Source organism: Cryptotermes secundus, unplaced genomic scaffold, assembly GCF_002891405.2.
Source record: "Cryptotermes secundus unplaced genomic scaffold, Csec_1.0 scaffold39, whole genome shotgun sequence".
Lineage (NCBI taxonomy): Eukaryota > Metazoa > Arthropoda > Insecta > Blattodea > Kalotermitidae > Cryptotermes > Cryptotermes secundus.
This window is the reverse complement of record NW_019723904.1, coordinates 590,257-612,403: the sequence shown is the minus strand read 5'-3', so window position 1 is coordinate 612,403 and position 22,147 is coordinate 590,257. Positions and strand designations below refer to the sequence as shown.

Sequence of the window (22,147 nt, the reverse complement as noted above, 5' to 3'; positions counted from 1 at the left end):
TCAGGCCTTCTGGCATTGATGTGCCTCAGTAGCACATCCTGATTTTTTATTAATTTATTTATCTTTTTTTTTGTGGTCATAAGTCGATGACCAAGTGCATATATATAAAAAGAAGTTACTGTTAAAATCTTAAATTCACCCAACAACAGACTTCTACAGGACACCCTGTTATTCACTCCTTTAATGAGCCTTAGATCTTTTTTTTTTTTTATTTTAAAGACTGTTTTACAGTTATTTACTCACCCACAAAAAATAATACCAGATTTCAGTATAGATTCAAATTTAGTAAAATAAACATTTCTTAGTACCGGTAAACTTACTGAGTCTCATATGGATTTAATCAAATTAAGAGCTTTGTTTAATTTATGGCTAAGATATTGTATATATGTGGCCCAGCTAAAGTTATCTGTGATACAAATACCTAAAAATTTTAAATATGATGAGTAAGTTGTTTCTTTATTTTTTAAATACAGAATGGGTCCATGAGTTAAACTAGATCCTCTTCCCTGAAATAGTATTGCTTAGTCTTTTCAGTATTTATTATAAGATTATTTGTTAGGAAACAGTTTTCTAATTGTTTCATAACTTTTACTGATTTTTCTTTTGAAGGCGGAAGGTTTTTCTCAATGACTAATATATGTTTGTGTCGTCCGCAAATAACACCACCTTAACTTCTTTAACAGTTTGGGGTAAATCGTTTATAAACAAAAAGAACAGAAGGGGTCCCAAAACAGAACCCTGAGGTACACTATATTTTATTTCTTTACATGATGAAGCAAACGACTTTATATTTGCAGTCTTTTCATATAAATGCTGTACTTCCACAAATTGAGTTCTGCCAGTAAGATATGAATTCATCCATGAGTGTATTTTCCTGCGAAGTCCCCACAGCTTCAATTTGGCAAGCATTAATTTATGATTTATTACATCAAAGGCCTTAGTTAAATCTAAAAATATGACCATAACTAACAGATTATCAAATGCTTTCTGGATATCCTCTATGAATTGTGTTGCTGTATTGGTAGATTTCTTCTTTCTGAAGCCATTGTGAGCCTCACATGTCATGTTGGGTTTGTTTAAGGAGGTCAGCACTCTTTTATATATTAATATTTAAAGAATTTCTGAAAAAAAAAAAAGAACCCTGAAAAATTGAAAATTGTCTATAATTGGGAGATTTCTTGTGTCCCCTTTTGCTCCAACCTTATGCAGCAAAAGTAGAGATATTTAATTTGTACAAACTGACAGATGTTACGAGCTCCTCCGTCCCCCAATTTAATTTTAGTCATCTACAGGAACCTAAAGTTTAAAAAATTCTTACATTTCTTGTTGCTGAAACATACTGACATTTCAGGTGTGCCACCAACTGCAGAAGAACTTCTCTCCTACTGCAGTGTACCATGTGGTGCTGAACTCAAGTGTGAGCATGTTTGTGCTGGAACGTGCAGCAAATGTCTGCAAGGTCGCATTCATGTACCATGTGATAAGGCATGTGGCAAGACACTGATTTGTGGACACAGGTCAATATTATTCCATTCAACATTATATGCGTAGAAATGTATTGAAGAAATTGGCATATTTATCTTATTATAAGATTCTCTCTCTCCCCACCCCTTCCACAATTGACATTTAAAAAAGAACAAGAGAAATCAATTTATTAGTTGGCAACATGACATTTTTAGAAAGCAGTCTTCTGGGCTTTGGCGCCGTGTATATGTGGTGTTAACCGACGTTTCGGAGGAACGTATCGCCCCCATCTTCAGGGTTGAAGAAAAAGTATAGGTAAATCTGCAAGCGACAACACCGCGAGACACGGTAACGCAGAGTGTCTCACGGTGTTTTCGCTTGCAGATTTACCTATACTTTTTCTTCAACCCTGAAGATGGGGGCGATACGTTCCTCCGAAACGTCGGTTAACACCACATATACACGGCGCCAAAGCCCAGAAGACTGCTTTCTTCATAGTCACCGCCGTGAAAGCCTCAAATCTTACATGAAATTTTTAGATTAAATTCTTGATTGTAATCTGTGCATTTATGAAGTGAATGATATCTGGCAAGTGTTATGCACATTTGAACTTCTCTCAAAACCAGAATCATTAATATAATTTAGCAGTTTCAGAAATATAGATCTGGGTAACATGCATGCAGTTATGGAGGTCATGACAATAAAGTTCAGCTGTTACATGCTTGGAAGTATTTTGAATTGTTGTAGAGGATGCGAGATACAGTAGAGGATTTACTAGTTATTCCTAATCACTTCTCTTCTGTGACCTACCTAGTAGGATTTCCCCAATGAAAGGGTATAATACAGCAAAGAACAGCAAACATGACTGGAAAAGGATGCAGTGGATGAGTATTAAATTGAGAAAAAGAAATGATGCAACAAATAAGGTCATGTACATAAGCAGTATGCCCATATGGTTATAGTCATAAATATGGGGGTCTTGGTGTAGTTTCAGTTTAAACGGTACTACGATGACAAGGCTGAGGCCAGTTAAGAGATACATGTAACAAGGAATGAAAGGTAACAAGTGAAATACTTTAGGCAGGGCAGTTGTACAACATGCTGGAGGTCAGCACAAGAAGCACATTCATAATACACAACCCAAGCATAACTTTGAATGCAGTACCCACCAGCTGTGCATAAAAACTCGTGTTTTTGACCAGCCCCCCCCCAGCTGACTTGATGGTTCATATAGGCCAGTCAGCACACCAGAAAATCGACTAGAAACAGACCACAAAGGGAAGGAGAATGGTCAGGAAAATCAGAGTTGATTGAATTCTGAGTTCTTGGTGTCATAGTCACTAGAAGTTACTAATGAAAGTAGAAGAAGTAGGGAACTCTATATGAGAGGTAAGTATTGTTACACAAAGAAATGTTCTATAAATATGATCAGAAACACTTTGGTGTGGTGAACAGTGATTGAAATATTCATAAGAATTAATTTAGGTTCTTGATATTTTTTAAAGGTATAATTTTCGACCTCCAGTTTTTGAAGTACAAATCTAAAATTCGGTGTAGTAATTTTTTTAATAATTATGAACTGCGTAATTACCATTACTATACTGTTGACAGATCTTCTGTTAGATGTTTGAACATCCTGGAAACTGAAAGATTTTAGTAATGTAAATCACAGTTGGCATAGCTGGTGTGTTTATCCATATTTGGACAGTTTCACAATTCCAGCATTTTTAGCAGTTGTATATTACAGTTGAAGGTAAAAAGGTAAAGCTGTACCTGTAACAGGCCGTGCAGTCCCACAGGTTTGTGAGACATCGAGGTTCTCACATATTTTAGACAGTCGCCTCACACATGGCGGTGAGGTTGTCAGCCTTACATGTCAGCTGCCCTTTACCCCCCTGGAAGATTCCTGGTACTCGTTTCTGTTAGAGGCTGAGTAGACCACAGGACCACAGTACAGCCGGAAGGATTAGGTAAATTGAAAAAATACAATGACCTCATCAGGAATTGATCCCGCAACCTTCTACTTTGTAGCATAGTGACGGTCCTGTTTAAAATGAATCTTGTACTGTTTTAACTACTGTGAATATCAGAAAGTCTTTCATTATTTTGTTACGAGCCCTTTCAGGTCCTTTGTTCGACTCTCTTTCTCAAAATATTGATCCAGTTTAATTTTGGGCTGACTCTGGCAGTTCACAGTTGAATCAACATGAACTTACATTGGATCTCTGGATGTGATATCTACAGATAAATAGATCTCAGGAGGGTCCTTTTCTAAAGTACAAGTAATTGTAACTTTTATTAAATTGTACTGCAGTCAAATATCAGTCTTACTATTATTAGACTAGTTATTAATCCATTGTGCATCCCCCTTTAATTTCTACTGTCGTCGTACCCTTCAAGTACTGGTGCTCGCTATCAGCCCCACTCTGCCAGCGAGGTCAGCCCTCTTCTGGCAGTGGTACCTGATACTTCCCCATCTACCTGAGGCATTGGAAACTACTTGGGTGGGAAACTTTTTGCCTAATTTTGCTCATAAGTCTCCTAGAGACATGAGGATCTTTTATGTGCCGTAAATCTATGACATGGGACCCACGGCTTAAAGTCCCTCCCGGAGGACTTTTTCCCTGAATTTTTCCGCTCTTAAAAATTCCATGACCTGCACAGGGTTTGAACCGCGTACCTTGAGTCATGAGGTGGGAACGTTACCCCTAGACTACGGAGGCCGCTAAATATCAGTCTTAATCTGGCAACTAGTCCAGTGTTAGTCTATTAATTTAATGAGTAAAGTGGACCTTACAGAATGTGACATGTTCAGATAAATTTGCTTATGCGTTACATAGAATTTCATTAATTTTTGTGCCAGAATATCATGGTACATTTTGAAATGTGTTTTACTATTTCAGCTGTAACACACCATGTGCTGTCACATGTCCTCCATGCAATAAGAAGTGCATGTTACGATGTTACCATAACCGGTGCCAGAAGAAATGCGGCCAGCCATGCACACCGTGTCAAGTGAGATAATTAATTTTGCTTTACAGTAGTAGAACTTCATTAATCTAAAATGCTTGAAGTAGATATTATGAGCTTGAAGTTATGTAATTTTGAATTAGCCAGTTTTTCAATATTAACTTAAGCAGTTGGGTATTTAGTTCAAGGAAAAGTGTAGCTGTGCTGTATAAGAACCTATTTTTGAGTGAAGTATGTGAACACTTTTTTCGTTATGTATGTTTAAATTTAATATAATTAAATCATGAATACTGTGTATGATTGCTTGCTCTGTGGAAAGCTTAAGAGATATTCACTGTGAGTAACCGTTGGTGGTATATTTTGTGACCTAGAGAAAGCATTGAAGTGTGTCAACCATGATATATTGGAACACTGCGGGATAGTAGGAACATTTAAAGCATTAATTACATCATACCTAAACAACAGATATCAGAAAGTGGTATTAGGTAACAGGAAAACTCATAACAATACCTCCTCCGAGTGGGAGATCATAAAGCATGGTGTTCCACAAGGCTCTATCCTTGGTCCATTATGTTTCCTATTGTATGTAAATGAGCTTCCTAACATAATAACCAACAATGCAAAAATCATCCTATATGCTGATGACACAAGCATCATAATGTCTAATCCTAGCCTTCTGACTTTTGAAACTAATATGAATAAACAACTTGTAGCCATAAATGAATGGTTTAAAGCCAATTTGTTATCTTTAAATTTAAAAAGAACCCATTACCTTTTATTGAGGACAAACAATAGTTTAGAAACCAATATCAGTATTTGCTGTGGAACAAGCATGTTACTAACACATCAAATATTAAGTTTCTTGGTTTACACATCGACGAGACATTATCATGGAAACTTCATATTGACCAATTAGTAACTAAAATGAGTTCAGCTTGTTATGCTGTTAGGACAGCAAAAGGTTTTATGTCACAAGAAACCCTTAAGGTGATTTATTTCTCCTATGTGCATTCTGTTATGGAATACAGTATACTTGTCTGGTTTTGTCTGTGACTAATTCCACATCTACTGGTCATTATTGTGCCACTAAGGATCAACGGAATGTTCAAATAAATTGAATTGAGTAAGCCCCAAAAACTGTAACGTCTGTTTCTAATTTAATTTCATTCATTAATTTATGGTCATTTTATTAAAATTTTATTGCAGATTTAAGTAAGAATGAATAATAATGGAATGAATGTTTGCAGCTTAGTACTTTCAGGATCTAAAGTATAGTTGAGTGACTCATTGTGTTGTTAATGTAGGGCTGGTTTTCTTTTCAGGAGAAATGCTTTTGGCGGTGTAAGCATTATAGTTGTACAAACCGATGTTATCAGCCATGCAATCGGCCACCATGTTATGCTTCATGTGAAAAAATTCTTAAGTGTGGACATCCCTGTATTGGGTTTTGTGGGGAATGGTGCCCTCCATTGTGCAGAATATGTGATGAGGAGGAGGTAAAAACAGTGGTTTTTGGTTTTGAAGATGAAGAAGATGCAAGGTAAATTTGGAGTCCAATTGACTTTCATTTTAGCAGTTCTAGGTCTGACTTTTGTGGATATCATTTCAATAAACTTTTTTTATCCTTATTTACTCATACTATTTTTGACAGCCAGCCATGCCATAGGTCAGGCAGTTAGTAGGTGGCTTCCTACCGAGGTGGCACAGGTTCAATCTCAGTTCAGGTTAAGTGGGATTTGTGATGGACAAAGTGGCATGGGGACAGTTTCCCCCCCCCAAGTATTTCTGTTTCTCCTGCTAATTCTCATTCCACTGATTGCTGCACACACACTATCTATCATCCATAGCTGGTGTAATGGGCCAAAGAGCGGATGACATGCCAAGTGGACTCAGTCTCACCCCACCCCAAGAAATTAGAAAGAAATACTATTCTTTGTGAAGTGGGCTGTTTCTAAGCTTGCAGGCTAGATGAACAGGGATTTAGGTTTCATTTTCTAGTAGATTAAGATATTTTCCTTTCCTCACTGCACCCAACTGGCTCTAAGCACCACCCAACCTCCCCTCCAGTGGGTACTGGAGAGGGTGTTCTGCCAAGAGTAAATCTTCTGGAACATGAAAGTGACCACTCATCTTCAGTGAGTGTCAAAATTAAGAATGCAAGGAGTTGTACGCAATCACTCCAATATGTCTTCATAGCATGATACATAATTAAGCACATGGATAAATTTACCTTTTCTTTCATTTGCTGTACTCTTGTATTTAAGTGTTTCTTAAAGGAGTGAAATCTGCCGAGATCCATGAACCTACTAGTTAAGTTACAGCTTTGCAGCTGGTTGTAGCTGAAGAGATGTTTTTTTTAATAAAACCACAAGGCTTGGCATGAGACCAAGTTGTCCTCATAAACTGATGCTGGCACTTAAACATTTTTATGTTATCAGTTTATTGATCTTTGCACTGCAGGGATTTGTAATCCATCTAGTATCACCACAGAGAATATAATATTTTAACAAGGTGCTTAACACGGCCTTATAGAACAATATTCCTTGATATATGGTATTTATGCATACAGTGAAACCTGCATGTAAGGTTTCTTTTTGAAACAATGAATGTAAACACAACTGAGGAAAGGCTTAAATTTGGGAAACTTAACACTGTAATCATTGAAACATTGCTAAATGGCGGAGAACCTGGAAATGTCTAATATGAACTAGGGGTTCTGCTGTATGTTAAACCTGGTGTGTGCAGAAGCAAATGCCACCCTAAAGCCTGAAGAAGGAAATGTTAATTCTAATAGTTTGTATCTGTAAGTCACTTACACATACCTCCCCCCTACCCTTAATTATTCTTCATCACCACTTTGAATTGTGAAGGTCTATCTCTGCCTTGTGATTTGTCATTGTGGTGACCTTGTGAGATTTAACGCTGGCAACAGCCTGCGTCAGTTGTCAAATATTTATATGATAACAGATCCCGTAAAGGAGCAGTTTTTATTAGGATATTGTTACATGTACACCCATTGCTAGGGAACATGTTTGTAAACAAGTTCCTGCAAAGACAGCTTCTTAGTAAACAGTCCTTTTTTCTGTGTTGTCCGCGCTGAGCAGCCATGGAACAACGGGATTATGCATTCAGTTTCTAAGCAACGGTTATGTAAACACATTTTCGCATATCGGACCATGCTGTGAAAGCAGTGACATGAACAATAGAGCCGGAATTTTCCATGGCATCTGTGCAGAGTGCTTATAAGAGAAGAGAGTGACAACTTACTCAGGGCACTTATGAGTCAGTTGTAAGCTGGAGGATTGAATCCAGAAGAATTTTTAGTTCCGAGATTCCAGAGTCATTGAAGACTAAATAGCAAGAAGACTTCACAATGATTTGAAGTGCTGGTTTCTCTGTTGAGATCCGTTGCCAGGAGATGACTAGTAAAAAGGGAGAATCCTAGTGTGTGTGCAGTGGTGAACTGGAAAGTGTGTAAATCAGCAATAGCACTGTATTTAAGTGTGATTAAGAGAATGTATAACCAATGTGCTAATAAATCCAATCATCTGAAATAGAACCTGTTATTTTTGTCACCTGTACCACCCTACACATGACAACATTTTTGTCTGAAGTGAAGAATAATATTGAAACAGTACGAGAAATTTTCAGCTTGATGAAACTTTATAGTTAATCTGCATTAAATTTGATACTTTTCTTTTTAATGGAACTTCTGCTGACAGTGTTTTGAATCTGTACTTTTTCCATTCAACACAGCTGTAAAGAAAACAACTGTGTGTAGAGTTCATCCATAAGTATCCATTCATTACTTTGAGTTCTCCGTTCATGTGTGGCTTTTTCAATAGGTTTGTGTTCCTGGAAGACTGCAAACATTCAATAGAATCCCGTGCTCTTGAAAAGTGGTTGAAAACTGATGATGGCCAAATTAAAATGTGTGTAAGTATGTAATGCATATATTCAACACCCCCACGTCCAAAATCCTGCGCTTCATCCGAAGCGTGGGGTTGCTGAGGGAATAATTATTATTATTATTTTTGGGGGTGGGTTTGCCCATGCACTGCGACCAGTTGTTGATCTGTTGTGCGTCCCCCTTTAATTTCTGCTGTCACCATGCCCTTCCAGTACTGGTGCTCGCTATCAGCCCCGTTCTGCCGGTGAGGTTGGCCCTCTCTGGCAGTGGTACCCGATCTACCCCATCTACCAGAGGAACTGGAAACTATTTGGGCAGGAAACACTGCCTAATTTTGCTCAGAGGTCTCCTAGAGACATGAGGATCTTTTATGTGCCGTAAATCTACGACACGGGACCCACGGCTTAAAGTCCGTCCCGGAGGACTTGTTCCCTGAATTTTTCCGGCCTTAAAAATTCCATGACCTCCACCAGGTTTGAACCCACGTACCTTGAGTCATGAGGTGGGAACGTTACCCCTAGACTACAGAGGCCGCTTAATACAGATCTATGCCTTTATGGAACTTGAAGGATCATCACTACTAAAAAAGCCCACCATTGCAGAGTGCTAAGTACGTCAGTTTTGTTCGCATCCTTTCATCCTCTTTTTCTAACATATAATGGTTATTCTTCCATTTTATTCTTCCATTTATTTCACCCTCTTAAATGGTCTCGAGTCACCTAATTAGAGAAGTCAACGGTAATCTGGTGTGAGGAATACATATACTACTACTATTACTACCAAAAATTTAGGTGATAACTGTATAATGATTTAAGTTTTGTTTCTTTTATATATCTTGTTCAGTCACAAGTCATCAGTACAGTTAGTTTTCAGTCACTACTTGTTTCCATGCATTTTTCATGTTGTGCTGATCACAGTCTTGTATTTATCATTTTTCTGATGGCAGTTTTCTGTATTGCAAAGCAGAAGACAAGCTCTTTGTGTACAGTAATACATCAAATGAGCTGGGCTTAATACTGGGGTGGCAAGTGGTGACTGAATTGTTCCTTCAAAGTATGATGGAAATGATATCATTTGTTTTATATGCATGCAAAACTCCGTCTGGCACGTGGGAGGAAGAACATAGATTGAAGATATTAAATTTTAAATGTGGAAGGCAACAGAGAAAATTACATATTGGAAGCTTAATTTTGAGATTATCATATAAATGTTGCTTGTTTATTCATAATACAGTTAAATCTGGAAAAGTTACATTGTGTAAAATAACAATGAAAGTAAGGTTGTGGGATGGGATAGCCACATTTGTTTTGAAGCAACTATACCAGAATGACTGAATAAAACCACAGAAATATCCGGATAACCAATCTCTTGGCCAGAAATCTGATAATTAAGGAAAGTCATCAAATACTGACTTGGTTGACATAGTGGCAACACTGTAGAATTGTATGTAGGAGGCCCTGGGTTCACGTCTAGGCCAGGATACCAGCTATTCTGACTGAGAGTTTGTGGTTTTGCTCTGTACCTCCAGCTACAATCCGGAAGGTCGCGGGTTCAAGTCCCAATGATGTCATTAGATTTTTTTCAGTTGACCTAATCCTTCAAACTGCACTAGGCCCTAGGGTTTACTCAGCCTCTAACAGAAATGAGTACCAGGAATTAATTAAATAATTTTCCTGGGGAGTAAAGCACGGCCGGCGCGTGAAGCTGACAACCTTACCGCCATCTTTAAGCCGATTGTCTAGATAATGTAGGATCCTCAATGTCTCACAACCCTATGGGCCTTCATGGCATGGGACAGGGATAGCTTCACTTTTTTTTTTTTTTTTTGCGCTTTACCTCCAGGCAAATACTGGGTTATTGCTGTGGTTAGGCCATGGCTAGTTTCTTCCAAAATCCATTCAGATTCATCTCTCATCCTGCCATTTTGAACTGTGTAGTATAGCTACTAAGAATGCTATGAAACGACTCCCAGAAATAATTACTGAGTTTTTATATCATGAAATGGTAAGTTACAAGATTGCATTCCTGTAATACTAATATTCAGGATTATACAATGTAGAAAGTTTTAATATACTAATGTGACATGACAACTGAAAGCTGGAATAGCATACCCTCCTCAAAAAGGCAGAATTGCTAGGCAATAGCTGGTAAACACATTTCCATGGCAAGCAAAATGCGCTCCCAGATCAATAATATGTGGGCCATCGCTAGGCAACAGCTCATTTAAAATGTCTTGCAACAACAAAGAAGCTGTGAGATGCAAAATTTTCCATGTGGTCCATGCTGAATCTACAAGGGTAATCCAGAAAATAAAGACCGTTTGCGAATAGCACTTGCACAGGATGACAAATTGAGCCATTTCAAGGTTAATGAATCTTAGTAGCCAAGTGAATGACATGCTGATTCTGTTGCTTTACAGTTTTTTGCAATATTTAAAAGTTGGTAAGAAAATTGATAATCCCACTGATTGTGAAGTGTGAGCTGTAATTTGCTTTTTGGATAACAAAGTGTCCATTGAATTGAAATTTACTGCCACGTTATTGCAGCGTATGGGGAAGGTGTAAATAATTGAGTCAGGTGTGGGGAAATGGTGTCTCATGCTTAATGAGGGCAGAACAAACGTTCACATACCATCCCTGACAGTGGACGTCAATCTCTGGAGTGGCATTCTTTTCATTCACCATCAAAGCTCATAAAATTCAAACACGTCAACCCCAGAAAGCCCTATTCACAGATTTTTTGGACCAGAAAGGCGTCCTGGTGTTGGAATTCAGGCCCAAAGGCCAAACCATCATTGCTGCATCATATTGTGCAACCCTGAAGCTGCTACAATATGCTATCCAAAACCACCGGTGAAGCCAGCTGTCTACAGGAGTGGATCTGATGTACGATAATTTGGACACCAGTATGCTGCCACTAGCACACATGCTACTTGCTGACTTTGCCTGTGACTTCTTTTTGCATCCTCCCTACAGTCCAGACCTAGCTCAAAGTGATTTTCACATGTTCACACACTTGAAGCAGTTTTTGGGTGCTGTGTGCAAAGGTAGTGATGAAGAAGTGGTGAAGAGGGTTAAAGACTGATGCAGTTTATTGTTTATTGTTTATTGTTATTAAATAACTCCACAAATCCTGTACAGGGGCTTTAGCACCCATAGGATATAGAGCTAGTCAAACTTATACAATCTCATACAAAACATAAAAAGATACACGGTGTAACATTAAATCAAGCCATATCATAACAACATAGATTCATACACTGTTAGAAATACAACCTTTTACTTCTTACTACTCCAAGTTCATTCATCACAATCATTAAACATTAATCATAAAACAATATCACATAATACTAAGTAATAAACATAGTTAAAATTAAAAAATATAACATACAGTCAATCCCATTTACATCCAATCAGTATTTACAAATTATTTTGATTAAAAAACTCCTCTAATGAATAAAATGACCACGAGCAAAGATATCTCTTTAATGTGGACTAGTTACCTAATCCCTATGAAGATTTGGCACTTGTATCATGTGGAAAGTTTCTGTACACCTGCATCATAGAAATCTGTCACCAGTCCATGAGGACATGGGCTGAGTAGTAGCATAAGCTTTATATTTGTTCTTTTTCAGGTGTGTCCATTGTGTAACACTGTAATAAGAAGAAACATCCGTTACTCAAATATCATTAAACCACGGTATGCTGCAGTGTGTGAGGTGAAAGAGAAAGCATTTGGCAAGCTGAATTTCATTGAGCAAAGCAGGAATCAGCTCATTGAAAAGTTGAGAGAAGTACCTGGCAAAGGTTAGTAAGATAGCTCAGAACTGAAGCCTGTTTGACTTCCAAATGTTACCTAATTCCTTTGTTTGCAGCATGAGTTACAAGTGTACTTCTTTCTGATTCCTGTAAAGAAAAGAACACAGTTGAATGTCATGGCTCTGCAGATGACTGATTTTCCCTTCAGTTATAACCAGTTCCTGCACATCCCCAGTTAATATAAGTGTGCTAGATATAATTATTCCCAGCTTGTCATTAGCTGATGCAACAACGTTATATTGCATGTAGCCACTGGATAGTTTGAGTCCAAATGGTCGGTCCTTGAACAAAACAGCTGTGCAGAAGCTTTTTTACTGTGAAAAGCTGGTGTTGGTTTTTCTGTGTGTCAACCCAAGAGAGCGCCATGTTTGGGTCAAAGTTATTTAAAATATCACATTATTTCTTGGAATTGAAATGTAGGGACTACACTGGAGAGGTGGTGTCTGGTAAAGCTATACTGTAAATAACAACGCACTGTGTAAGATTTGAGGCTTTCACGGCGGTGACTATGAAGAAAGCAGTCTTCTGGGATTTGGCACCGTGTATATGTGGTGTTAACCGACGTTTCGGAGGAACGTATCGCCCCCATCTTCAGGGTTGAAGAAAAAGTTTAAGAAATCTGCAAGCGACAACACCGTGAGAAACGGTCTGAAGATGGGGGCGATACGTTCCTCCGAAACGTCGGTTAACACCACATATACACGGTGCCAAATCCCAGAAGACTGCTTTCTTCAACAACGCACTGGGTTGAATATCATAATTCCAGTATCATGTAATCATCATTTATTGCTTTTAGTTGTTATCTGTTTCACATGCAACTTGCTTTTTAAAACCTTTAGAAATTTTAAATGATAAAATCTCTTATGCATCACTGGTGTATTGACAATACATGTTTTGGCCAACATAACTAGTGGGAATATATAAGTGATGTGCAGAAGGATACTATGATACAATATTGTAATCATATTATAGCGTGAGTAAACTTAATAAAGAGACGTTGTATAAAGTGGAACGGACAGATGGATTATTTTGCTGCTTTATGTTTGGTTTAGTAAATTATCTGTGTGAAGTAAAATAATTTCAATATTTGTTTGCATTCAAATACTAATTGTATATGATCGTTAAATTTGTCATTATTGCCATTTTGTGAATCAGTGACCGATGTGCTGTGATCATATATCTTTATTTTGAAACTTACTGTACATATTGTAAATGCGAACATGATAAATGGTAACAGTATGGAAGACACGGCATATTGAATGTTCCTCATGATATCATTTATCTCCACTTTCTAGTTTACTTTTAATTGTCCAGGATTTTCATGCTGTGAATTAATCATCATCGCTTTAATATGCTGAGATCATTTAACAAATTGTGGCACTGCAGTTTTAGTTAGTTGTTTGTTTCTGTATATGTGTATTTGTTTTGGAAGGGGAGAAGCTTGATTTCTGTTCTAGATCATACACTGGCATGCAGTAGAAAACACAAACTGTTAAATGTAATCCTTTGCACGTATCAGAAATATACATGACTTAAAGTGGGGTTTGGATCCTTGCTTCCGCATCATTGTCTAGCTGTCCAGGACTGACCAATGTTCAAGCAATTAGCCATCACAAGTTCTAAATTTTATTTGAAACTCTAATGAGTTGCCGTGCTGAAGTTAGTGTAATGACTTGTAGTTGGGTGATGTGACTGGTGCAGCCATGGTGGCCTAGAGTGAACCAGAATGGGCAAAGCACATCAGGTAACAGTATTAATCAGATCACATAGGAAGGGCACATCAGCTATATAGCATCTTAAAGTCTCTGGTTTTACTCTAAATTGAAAGTGTATGAGCAACATTCAGTACCTTGTAGAACTAAGCAAGTAAGATTCATGACTGAAGCATACTAGAATATTCATTTAAGTAAATTAACTAATAACTGAACTGTGCTGTGTTATAAATTAACTTGGAAGAACTTCCTGACAAAATTTATTCACTCATTTATCTCTGAATATCTATTTTTAACAGTGATTGAGGTGTCTCTGTAACTCATGCTTAATTTTACGTCATTTGATTACTGAAAAAAAAATTCAAACAAGCCCACTGACCTCTATGATATTTTCATCAGCTCCTGTTGTTACACCTATAGCTCAGTTAGTATAATGACAGGCTACAGGCTGGATGGCCAAGGTTAATATCATGGCAAGGGCAAGATTTTCTGTTCTTCAGTGTCCAGACCAGCTCTGTGGCCCATCCAGCCTCCAATCCAATGGGTACCCAGAGTGATTTCCGCGGTGATAAAGCAGACAGGGTGTGAAGGAATGGTGAAACTGTGTCTCCCCCATATGTATTTAAGGCTTAGTGTTCAATTAATTAAGCGCAAGGACAACCTTACCTATCTTAACCTGTTGTTACATCTGTATGAACTCTGTGACATTTATTGGAGTCTTAAAATTCCTTTAATCAGAGAGTTGTATACTTCTGAGCCTGTCATCTATCAGTTCTTTCCAATTACATGAGATCAGTCTAACCCTTTTATTATTAAGTAATCTGATTACCCGTTAGAAGTTATTCAGCTACATGATATCCAGCCTATACATATGTGGTGAAGAACAGTGACTGGCTATAATATTTCATTTTCAGTTTCAGGATTAGAAACATTGGCAGGAATAAGGACAATACACAACAGAGAAACATTTATCAACATTCTGAATGGTAAAGTATTGGCAAACGAAGCAGTATTTGAAGAGTTGTATCTTTTGGGGTAGAACACCGTGTAGCCCATTGAAAGTCAACTAATGTTTAGGACGAGCATATTGCCTCCATCTTCAGGGTCGAAGAATAAGCCAAGCAAGAAACCAGCATGAAACATAGTGAGCACAGTGTTATATCCCAGAAGATAGAACTCTTCATAACCACCGCTATGATAATCGCAGCTCCCATAAAGCAGTATTTATTCTTAAAGTCCTAAGAAAGTATATGAAGTAATGAACATACATAATGTGGGATCTGAAGATACATTGGCATCACAACTCGGTATCTTTGTCGTTTCCTGCCATGAACAGCCCTGGTCCAGATAATAACGTATTATTTGTACAGTCAGCCTCAGACATAAGAATTTCAACAGACTTTAATGTAAATATAATGCTAGAGTTATGCAGTATTATGAATTTTTTGTAGACTTCAGTTACAGTACATACTAAATGTTGCCCCCTCCCCAACTGTGACAGAAATTGTTTCTGTCTGAGAGTTTGGTTTTTCAAACCCGAATAAAAGCATTTGGAACCTACCTTCCACTTGCATCAGTTGTTTTGTCTGTACACACCTAAATGTTTTTTTCTCCTATGCAGTGTTCAGAATTTTTTCCAGTATTTTTCATAGTGCTTAGGTAGAGAATTTTTCCTATCCTTCTGTCACTTCATTTCTCTTTGATCCAAATATTCTCCTCAGCACTTTGTTCTCAAACACCCTGTCTGTGTTCCTCCCTTAATGTCAGAAACTGAGTTTCATATCCATAAAGAACCATAGGCAAAGTTATAGTTTTGTATATTCTAATTTTTATGTTTTTAGCCAGCAGAGGAGAAGACAAAAGGTTCTGGACTGAATGGTGGCAAGCATTACCCGAGTTCAGTCTCCTCTTAATTTCCTCCTGGATCAGGTTTTGATTTGTTATATTCATTCCCAAATACCTGAACTGTGCCACATTTTCAAAATGTCTGTTAGCAGTCTCTATATCATAATTTTTCCCTGCTTTATGGTGATGAGACAGCAACATATACTTAGTTTTCTCTGTGTTTACTTCTAGACCAACCTCTTTAAGCATCAATTGAAGTTATGTGTTTTTCTTTTTGGTATCTATATTATCACCTAGTGGATTCACATTATTAGCACAGACCAGCAGCTGATGTATCCAACTTAATTTCAGTCCCACCTGGCTCTCCTGGACATGCCTAATGGCATATTCTAAAGCAAAGTTGAAAAGCAGTGATGATAAAGCATCTCCCCCTTTTATACCATTCTGGATAGGAAAATTATCATACAAATATTTGCCTATACAGACTTTACTGTATGTTTCAATCAAACATTTTAATCAGCCTAACAGTTTTCGTGGGCACCCCAAACTATGAAAAAATTGTACAATAATTTTTAAAGTAAGTATTTTATAAATTCTGTAGACACAAATGCTTTGCGCAGATTGATCTGACAAAAAAGAACTTTACTGTCAGATTCACAAGCATGCTAGTTAACTGGTACTACATGAGTTCCCCATTCTTTTAAACTAACCTCAACCTTTTCACCACAGTTATGTTAGAAAACTGCAATACTGTGAACAAGCTTTGTGAAGGTAGGCCAAACTTGGGTTCTTGGGTGGCATAAACCTTTGTATATAAGTAATAACTTAAACATTACATTGATTTTGTAAACGTAACAGCTTGCAAGAGAATGTATATGTGTTTTAACATCTGTAGATATTATAGTGCATTAAAATGTAATTGCACTGTGATATAAGACTATGCCTTTATTTTTCTTACTCTCCAGAATCTGGTCATTTCAAAAGATTATATGACAGTATTCTTAGTGCCCTCAATTTTCGGACCAAGAAGAACAGGAAGAATGTACTGAGCAGTGTCGACATGGAGACCTTGGGAATTCAATGTGAAATTCTATGTCAGCTGGCAGCAAAGGCCAAAAAGGTAGAGCTCCATTTGGACAGTCACGTGAAAGTGAAGGTGCAGAAACAGATAAATTTGATACTTCAAGTTGTTGAATCTCGTGGAAGGTAAGAGAAAGTAAAATGACCACAGTCATTTATAAAGCATGTCCAGCCCTATATGTCAATAAAATATTATATAGCTTCAGTTACTAAATTTTCAGGAGAAATTGATACATTTTCAAATACCATATATTACGAAGTTTCGTGTGTTCTCAGTAGGTCTCGGTATTGATACCATGAGTGGCACAACGCACTTCAGTTTTATATGCAATTCTTGCCATGATTAGTGAACATTTTGTTGCATTTCGAACAATTCTTTCACGCATCTTTTTCATCTCTTCTTGATAAACAGCGTCTTTTACAGACTGAAAAAGCAAAATTTTAAGGGAGTAAGGTCTGAAGAGAGTGGGGGCAAGGGAATAGCACTTCTTTGAAACTCCCTGCCCAGAAATGCACATATATTATGGAGGAAGTGAGTTAGTACATCATGTAACTGGAAAACACTTCCTTCAGGAATGTGATGCAAAGCAGTGGCCTCCATCATGGCTAGCAGCTATCCAGCTGTTATAGGTTCTTCAAAAAGGAAAGTACTGTCAGTGTTTTGTTTCATCACAGCGCACCCATACATTAACCTCTGGTGAAGCATGCTCATGTACAATAACTTATTGAGGATTTTCACTACACCATACTTGGCAGTTTTGCCTGTGTCTTGTTACCCTCCTCCTCCTCCTCCACAGACACACACACACACACAATTCTATAGAGGTAGGTCTTATTCTCTTCAGTGTGACAAAGCATTTCTAAACTGATTTCTCCAATTCTAATGTATTTGTGTTGTCTTCTGGGGTAACTAAAGCTTTTAAGCATGCAATTTTAGTCTTATGTGCAAACCATCACGCACACTTCAGCATTACAGGCCTAATTCAAAACTTACACAGCAAACAAATTTGTGAGGGTTCCTCTGAAATGTTCCATATATGTATTTCATATTGTCTTGGGATACAGTTTGATGTGAGGCTCATTTTATTGCAAGGCACTACTCCCTGTGTCTTCCAGACACTTGTCCCATTGCACTATAGATCTGTAAATTGGTGCTGCTTGGTTCTGGTACACCTGATTAAACTTGTGTTAAATATGGGTGTATGATTTAAGTTCTGCCAATGACAGCAGACCCCTTTCTTCCGCACATAGTATGTTGTCTCTCTACTTAAAGCAAAGCAGAATGGGATGAAACGGCTCTGCATATGCACACACATACAAGGTAACTTGGACCAAGTAGGAAAATATCTTGTAGAGTTACCACACAGCATGAAAATTTTGGCAATTTAATGTCTTGTTTTCATTTCACATTATAATGCCCCATTTTATTGACATTTAAAGCCAGACATTCTGTACGTTAACCATATATGTTGTTTTATTCCATTTTATTATCTTTTGTTTTTTGCTGGTACATATTCATTATATGCCTTTAATCATACCAGTAAGCCAGTTTAGGGAATTTTTATTTTTATCTTAAAAATCAGAATGGCTTTGGAGCCAACCTCAAATTTGTGTAATGGACATAGGATTTTCTCCAGAGGAAGAGGAAGTTGCAGGTTTATTACACTTGCTTATTTTGAACCATCACATCATTGACAGTTGGTTCTAGAATTATTCCATGTTTTTAGTCAGTTTTGGATTTGCTGTAGAAGGAGCTCATATTCCGTTTTTGGCTGTGTTACAGAATTCCTTAGTAATATACATACTTCTGCTGTATTCTCGTGTACGTGGTGGATCATGGTGGCAGTGACCTTATTTTGTATTAATTTTTCTACAGATAATCCAAGCCAATTATATTTTGCTGTCTCAAAAAGTTCAACCCTAATTTGATAAGCTTTAGGTTCCCCCTTGTTTGGCTACAGCTGTGACCCATGTCATTGGGAGTAAAGTGGACAGTAATGGCCCATTGTAAGGTACCCTGCTCTAATTGCTACCAGATTACAGGCTATTCTGATGATGACCTCCATTGCTGTTGTCTTCAGTCTGCTGCATTTAAATGCCAGAGTTCTGGCTTCAAATAGATCATGATTGCCTTTTCGTCAAATTCTTGCCTACTTTAGTTATTGTTGATGATTCATCTTTCCTTCTTCTTTGACCCTATGTAACCTCTACAATCAAAACAGTGCCGTTAAGGTCAGTTATCACTTAGCCTACAGATAAACTTTAGTTATTTTGCTTCATCTTAGTGTATATATATAATAGATACACATAAGAGAAAAATTATTTTGCTGCAGGTACATCAGTAGTCAAGAAGCAGATGACTTGAACTTGGAGGTGCAGCGTTTCCACCGAATTGCGGACATGTGTGTCCTGGAGAGTTTACCTACTTTCCAGCATTGGACTGAAAAAAACAGAGGAATCTATGAAAAACACATTTCAGGACCATTAATGTCTATTGTTAAGTACTCCATGACCGTGGATGATGATGTGAAAATAATGCTGGTAAATACATAGAAATTGTTTAATTACAGATATTAATTCTGTGTTGCAACTGTCAAAGGATGAAGTATAGAGTCCTCTCCCCCATCTCTTTTAATGCAATGTTTCAGTAAATCTAAATGGAAAAGAATGGCACATTTTGAGTTCCAAAAATTTTAAAATAATTTTGTTTATATATATTTATTAGCAATCAGAATGAAATACATTGTTTAACCTAATTTGCTAATTTAAACACTGTCCTCATGTGCTTATTGTATCGTGAAGAGGGCTCCTCCAATGAGAGATCCTCGTCAACCATCAAGTAGATCTTCTGGCTATAATTTCTTTAACCGTCTTCGTTGTTGTTCCAGTAGGGGCTGCAGTAATGTATTGCTGTGGTGTCCTAGTTTATCATGATGTTTTATGCTTTTTTCTTGGATGACTTCTTTGATGAATGGTACATTGTGATCGTCATGTAGGGTCTGATGAGTCACATACCAAGGTGCATTTGTGATCATCCACAGTATTTTGGACTGCCTTCGTTGCATTATGGCTATGTTCGATTTACTGGCGCATCCCCATAGTTCGATTCTATAGGTCCAAATAGGCTTTATGATTGTCTTGTAAAGAAGTACTTTGCTATCTAGCGATGTGCTAGATTTACTTCCAATGATCCAAAGTATGTCTTTTACTTTTAGGTCTAACTGTTTTCTTTTTTTGGCTGTATGCTGCTTCCAAGTAAGCCTGGAATCCAGGTGGAGTCCAAGATACTTTACTGTTGATGATTGTGGAATTACAGTATTATTTATGTGTACGGCTGGGCACTGCTCTTTTCTCATTGTGAAGGTGACCTGTATAGATTTGGTTTCATTAATGTGGATTTGCCACTTTTTTAGCCAAATTTCTAATTGTTCTAGATGACTTTGTGGTCTCTGTGAGGCAGTTACTGGATCATCATGGCTAGCATGATCCTGTGTACTTTCATCTACATCCCCATTCATGCTACATGCACTGCCCATATCATTTTCCTTGACTTTATCATTCTAATTATACTTGGCAAAGAGTACAAGTTATGAAGCTCCTCATTCTGCAGTTTCTCCAGCCTCCTGTCACTTCATCCCTCTTAGGTCCAAATATTCTCCTCAGCACCTTGTTCTCAAACACCCTTGGTCTGTGTTCCTCCCTAAATGCTAGAGACCAAGTTTCACACCCATACAGAACCACAGGCAAAATAATGGTTTTGTATATTCTGATTTTTACATTTTTAGATAGCAGACAAGATGAAAGGTTTTGAATTGAATAGTACCAAGAATTACCCGAATTCAGTCTGACTTTCCTTTTGAATCAAATTTTGATTTATTACTGTAGTTCCCAAACATTTGAACTGTGCCACATATTCAAAGGATCCGTTCTCTTTACAACATGATTTTGCCCAGCATTCTGGTGATGAAACGGCAACGTACACTTAGTTTTCTCTGTGTTTACTTCTAGTCCAACCTCCTTACTAGCGTCAGTTAAAGTTGCTGTGTTTTTCTTTGTGGTATCTGTTATCTACCAGTAGATTCACATAATCAGTATGGACCAGCAGCTGACTTGTTCCATTTAATATCAATTCAGCCTGGTATTCTTGGACCTTCATATTGGCATATTATAAAGCAAAGTTGAAAAACTGCAGAGGTATTAAAAATAGACATATAAACATAGTCTGTAACATTGGAAAATCAGTAGAAAATTATGTAACGTGAATATGTGAATTTTCACCTGAGGTTGGCCTGTTGTATGGGTTGAAATATGTAGTGGTAATAACATACATTTTCAGTGTTGTGTAGAAGTTTTTATGAAGGGAAATATTTTAGTTTTACTTGTGTACCTAAAATTCAGGAACAGGCAAGATACTGAATGTAATATTCTGTCCTGTAGCAATTGACCTTTTGTTTGTACCATACAGAACCTCTTATGTTTGGTCATGTTTTGCTTAGTGGTGGGGTGGAGTCCAACTGGGTCCACTCAGCACGGTGGCCACTGATTGGCCTATTGTAGCCTGTCCCGGGTGATTATGATGATGGAGAATTTGATGGAATGAAGATTGGCAGGGGAAACTGAACTACTTGGAGCAAACCCGCCCCAGCACCACTTTGTCCACCACAAATCCCACCTGACAGGCCCGGGATCGAACCCGGGCCGCTGCGGTGGGAAGCCAGCGACTAACCGCTTGAGCTATGGCGCGACTGCTATGTTTGGTCATACTGTATATCCTTCCCTCCCTTTCAACTTCAAATGTGGGTTCCAGCAGTATATTTCAGGATTAACTGGGATGGCAGAAGAACACCTTGAAAAAATCATGTCTACTTCTGTCAGTTTACCTCTAACCCATTGCCGTGGTTCGTCGTGTATGTTTCGTCAGGGATTTAAATCGTCTGGGGGGGTTCGACGTGTATGTTTCGTTCAGCTGCACACCTATGTTATAACGCCCATAATAATTGATGGTTTTGCTGTAGATTGTTAGATTTTTCGCTGGCCTGTTGTCAGTAGAACAGAGTATAAATAAGACACGACTTTATCTGTGCCAAGTCATCGTTACATATGCCTGTCTTGCAGCAAAGTTCCTGTGTTTCTGGCGAGCGGTTTCTAGCTGTACTGTTATGAAAGCGTGTTTTCTTTGCTTTGAAGATATAAACAGAAGAGACCTGATGTTTACTGTTGTATATGATATCATATTGCCCTGAGCTGGCCACATTGACACACTCAACTGGAATTCTTAGAATAGGGTTGTCCAGAAATTTATTCTCGCATTATCCATTGATTTCGCACAGTACAAAGGCCCAGTTCTG

The 22,147-nt window shown here is 37.8% G+C and overlaps 1 protein-coding gene across 7 annotated transcripts in view; it reads left to right on the top strand.

The window, feature by feature from the left end:
* The window catches only part of LOC111861906 (NFX1-type zinc finger-containing protein 1), an 80,432-nt gene that overhangs the window by 54,064 nt on the left and 4,221 nt on the right, over positions 1 to 22,147 (top strand). For 6 of the 7 annotated variants that reach the window (XR_002842351.2, XM_023846853.2, XM_033750494.1 and 3 more), the window contains 8 exons: positions 1,352 to 1,517; positions 4,368 to 4,479; positions 5,757 to 5,974; positions 8,280 to 8,370; positions 11,979 to 12,150; positions 14,789 to 14,860; positions 16,685 to 16,925; positions 19,133 to 19,340. Coding sequence is in view for 6 of the 7 variants with exons in the window: in XM_023846853.2 (XP_023702621.1) it covers positions 1,352 to 1,517; positions 4,368 to 4,479; positions 5,757 to 5,974; positions 8,280 to 8,370; positions 11,979 to 12,150; positions 14,789 to 14,860; positions 16,685 to 16,925; positions 19,133 to 19,340 (1,280 nt within the window). In the remaining variant the exon portion in view is untranslated. Of the gene's footprint in view, positions 1 to 1,351; positions 1,518 to 4,367; positions 4,480 to 5,756; positions 5,975 to 8,279; positions 8,371 to 11,978; positions 12,151 to 14,788; positions 14,861 to 16,684; positions 16,926 to 19,132; positions 19,341 to 22,147 lie in introns of those variants that run through there. The other variant, XM_023846855.2, reaches the window with a different exon arrangement.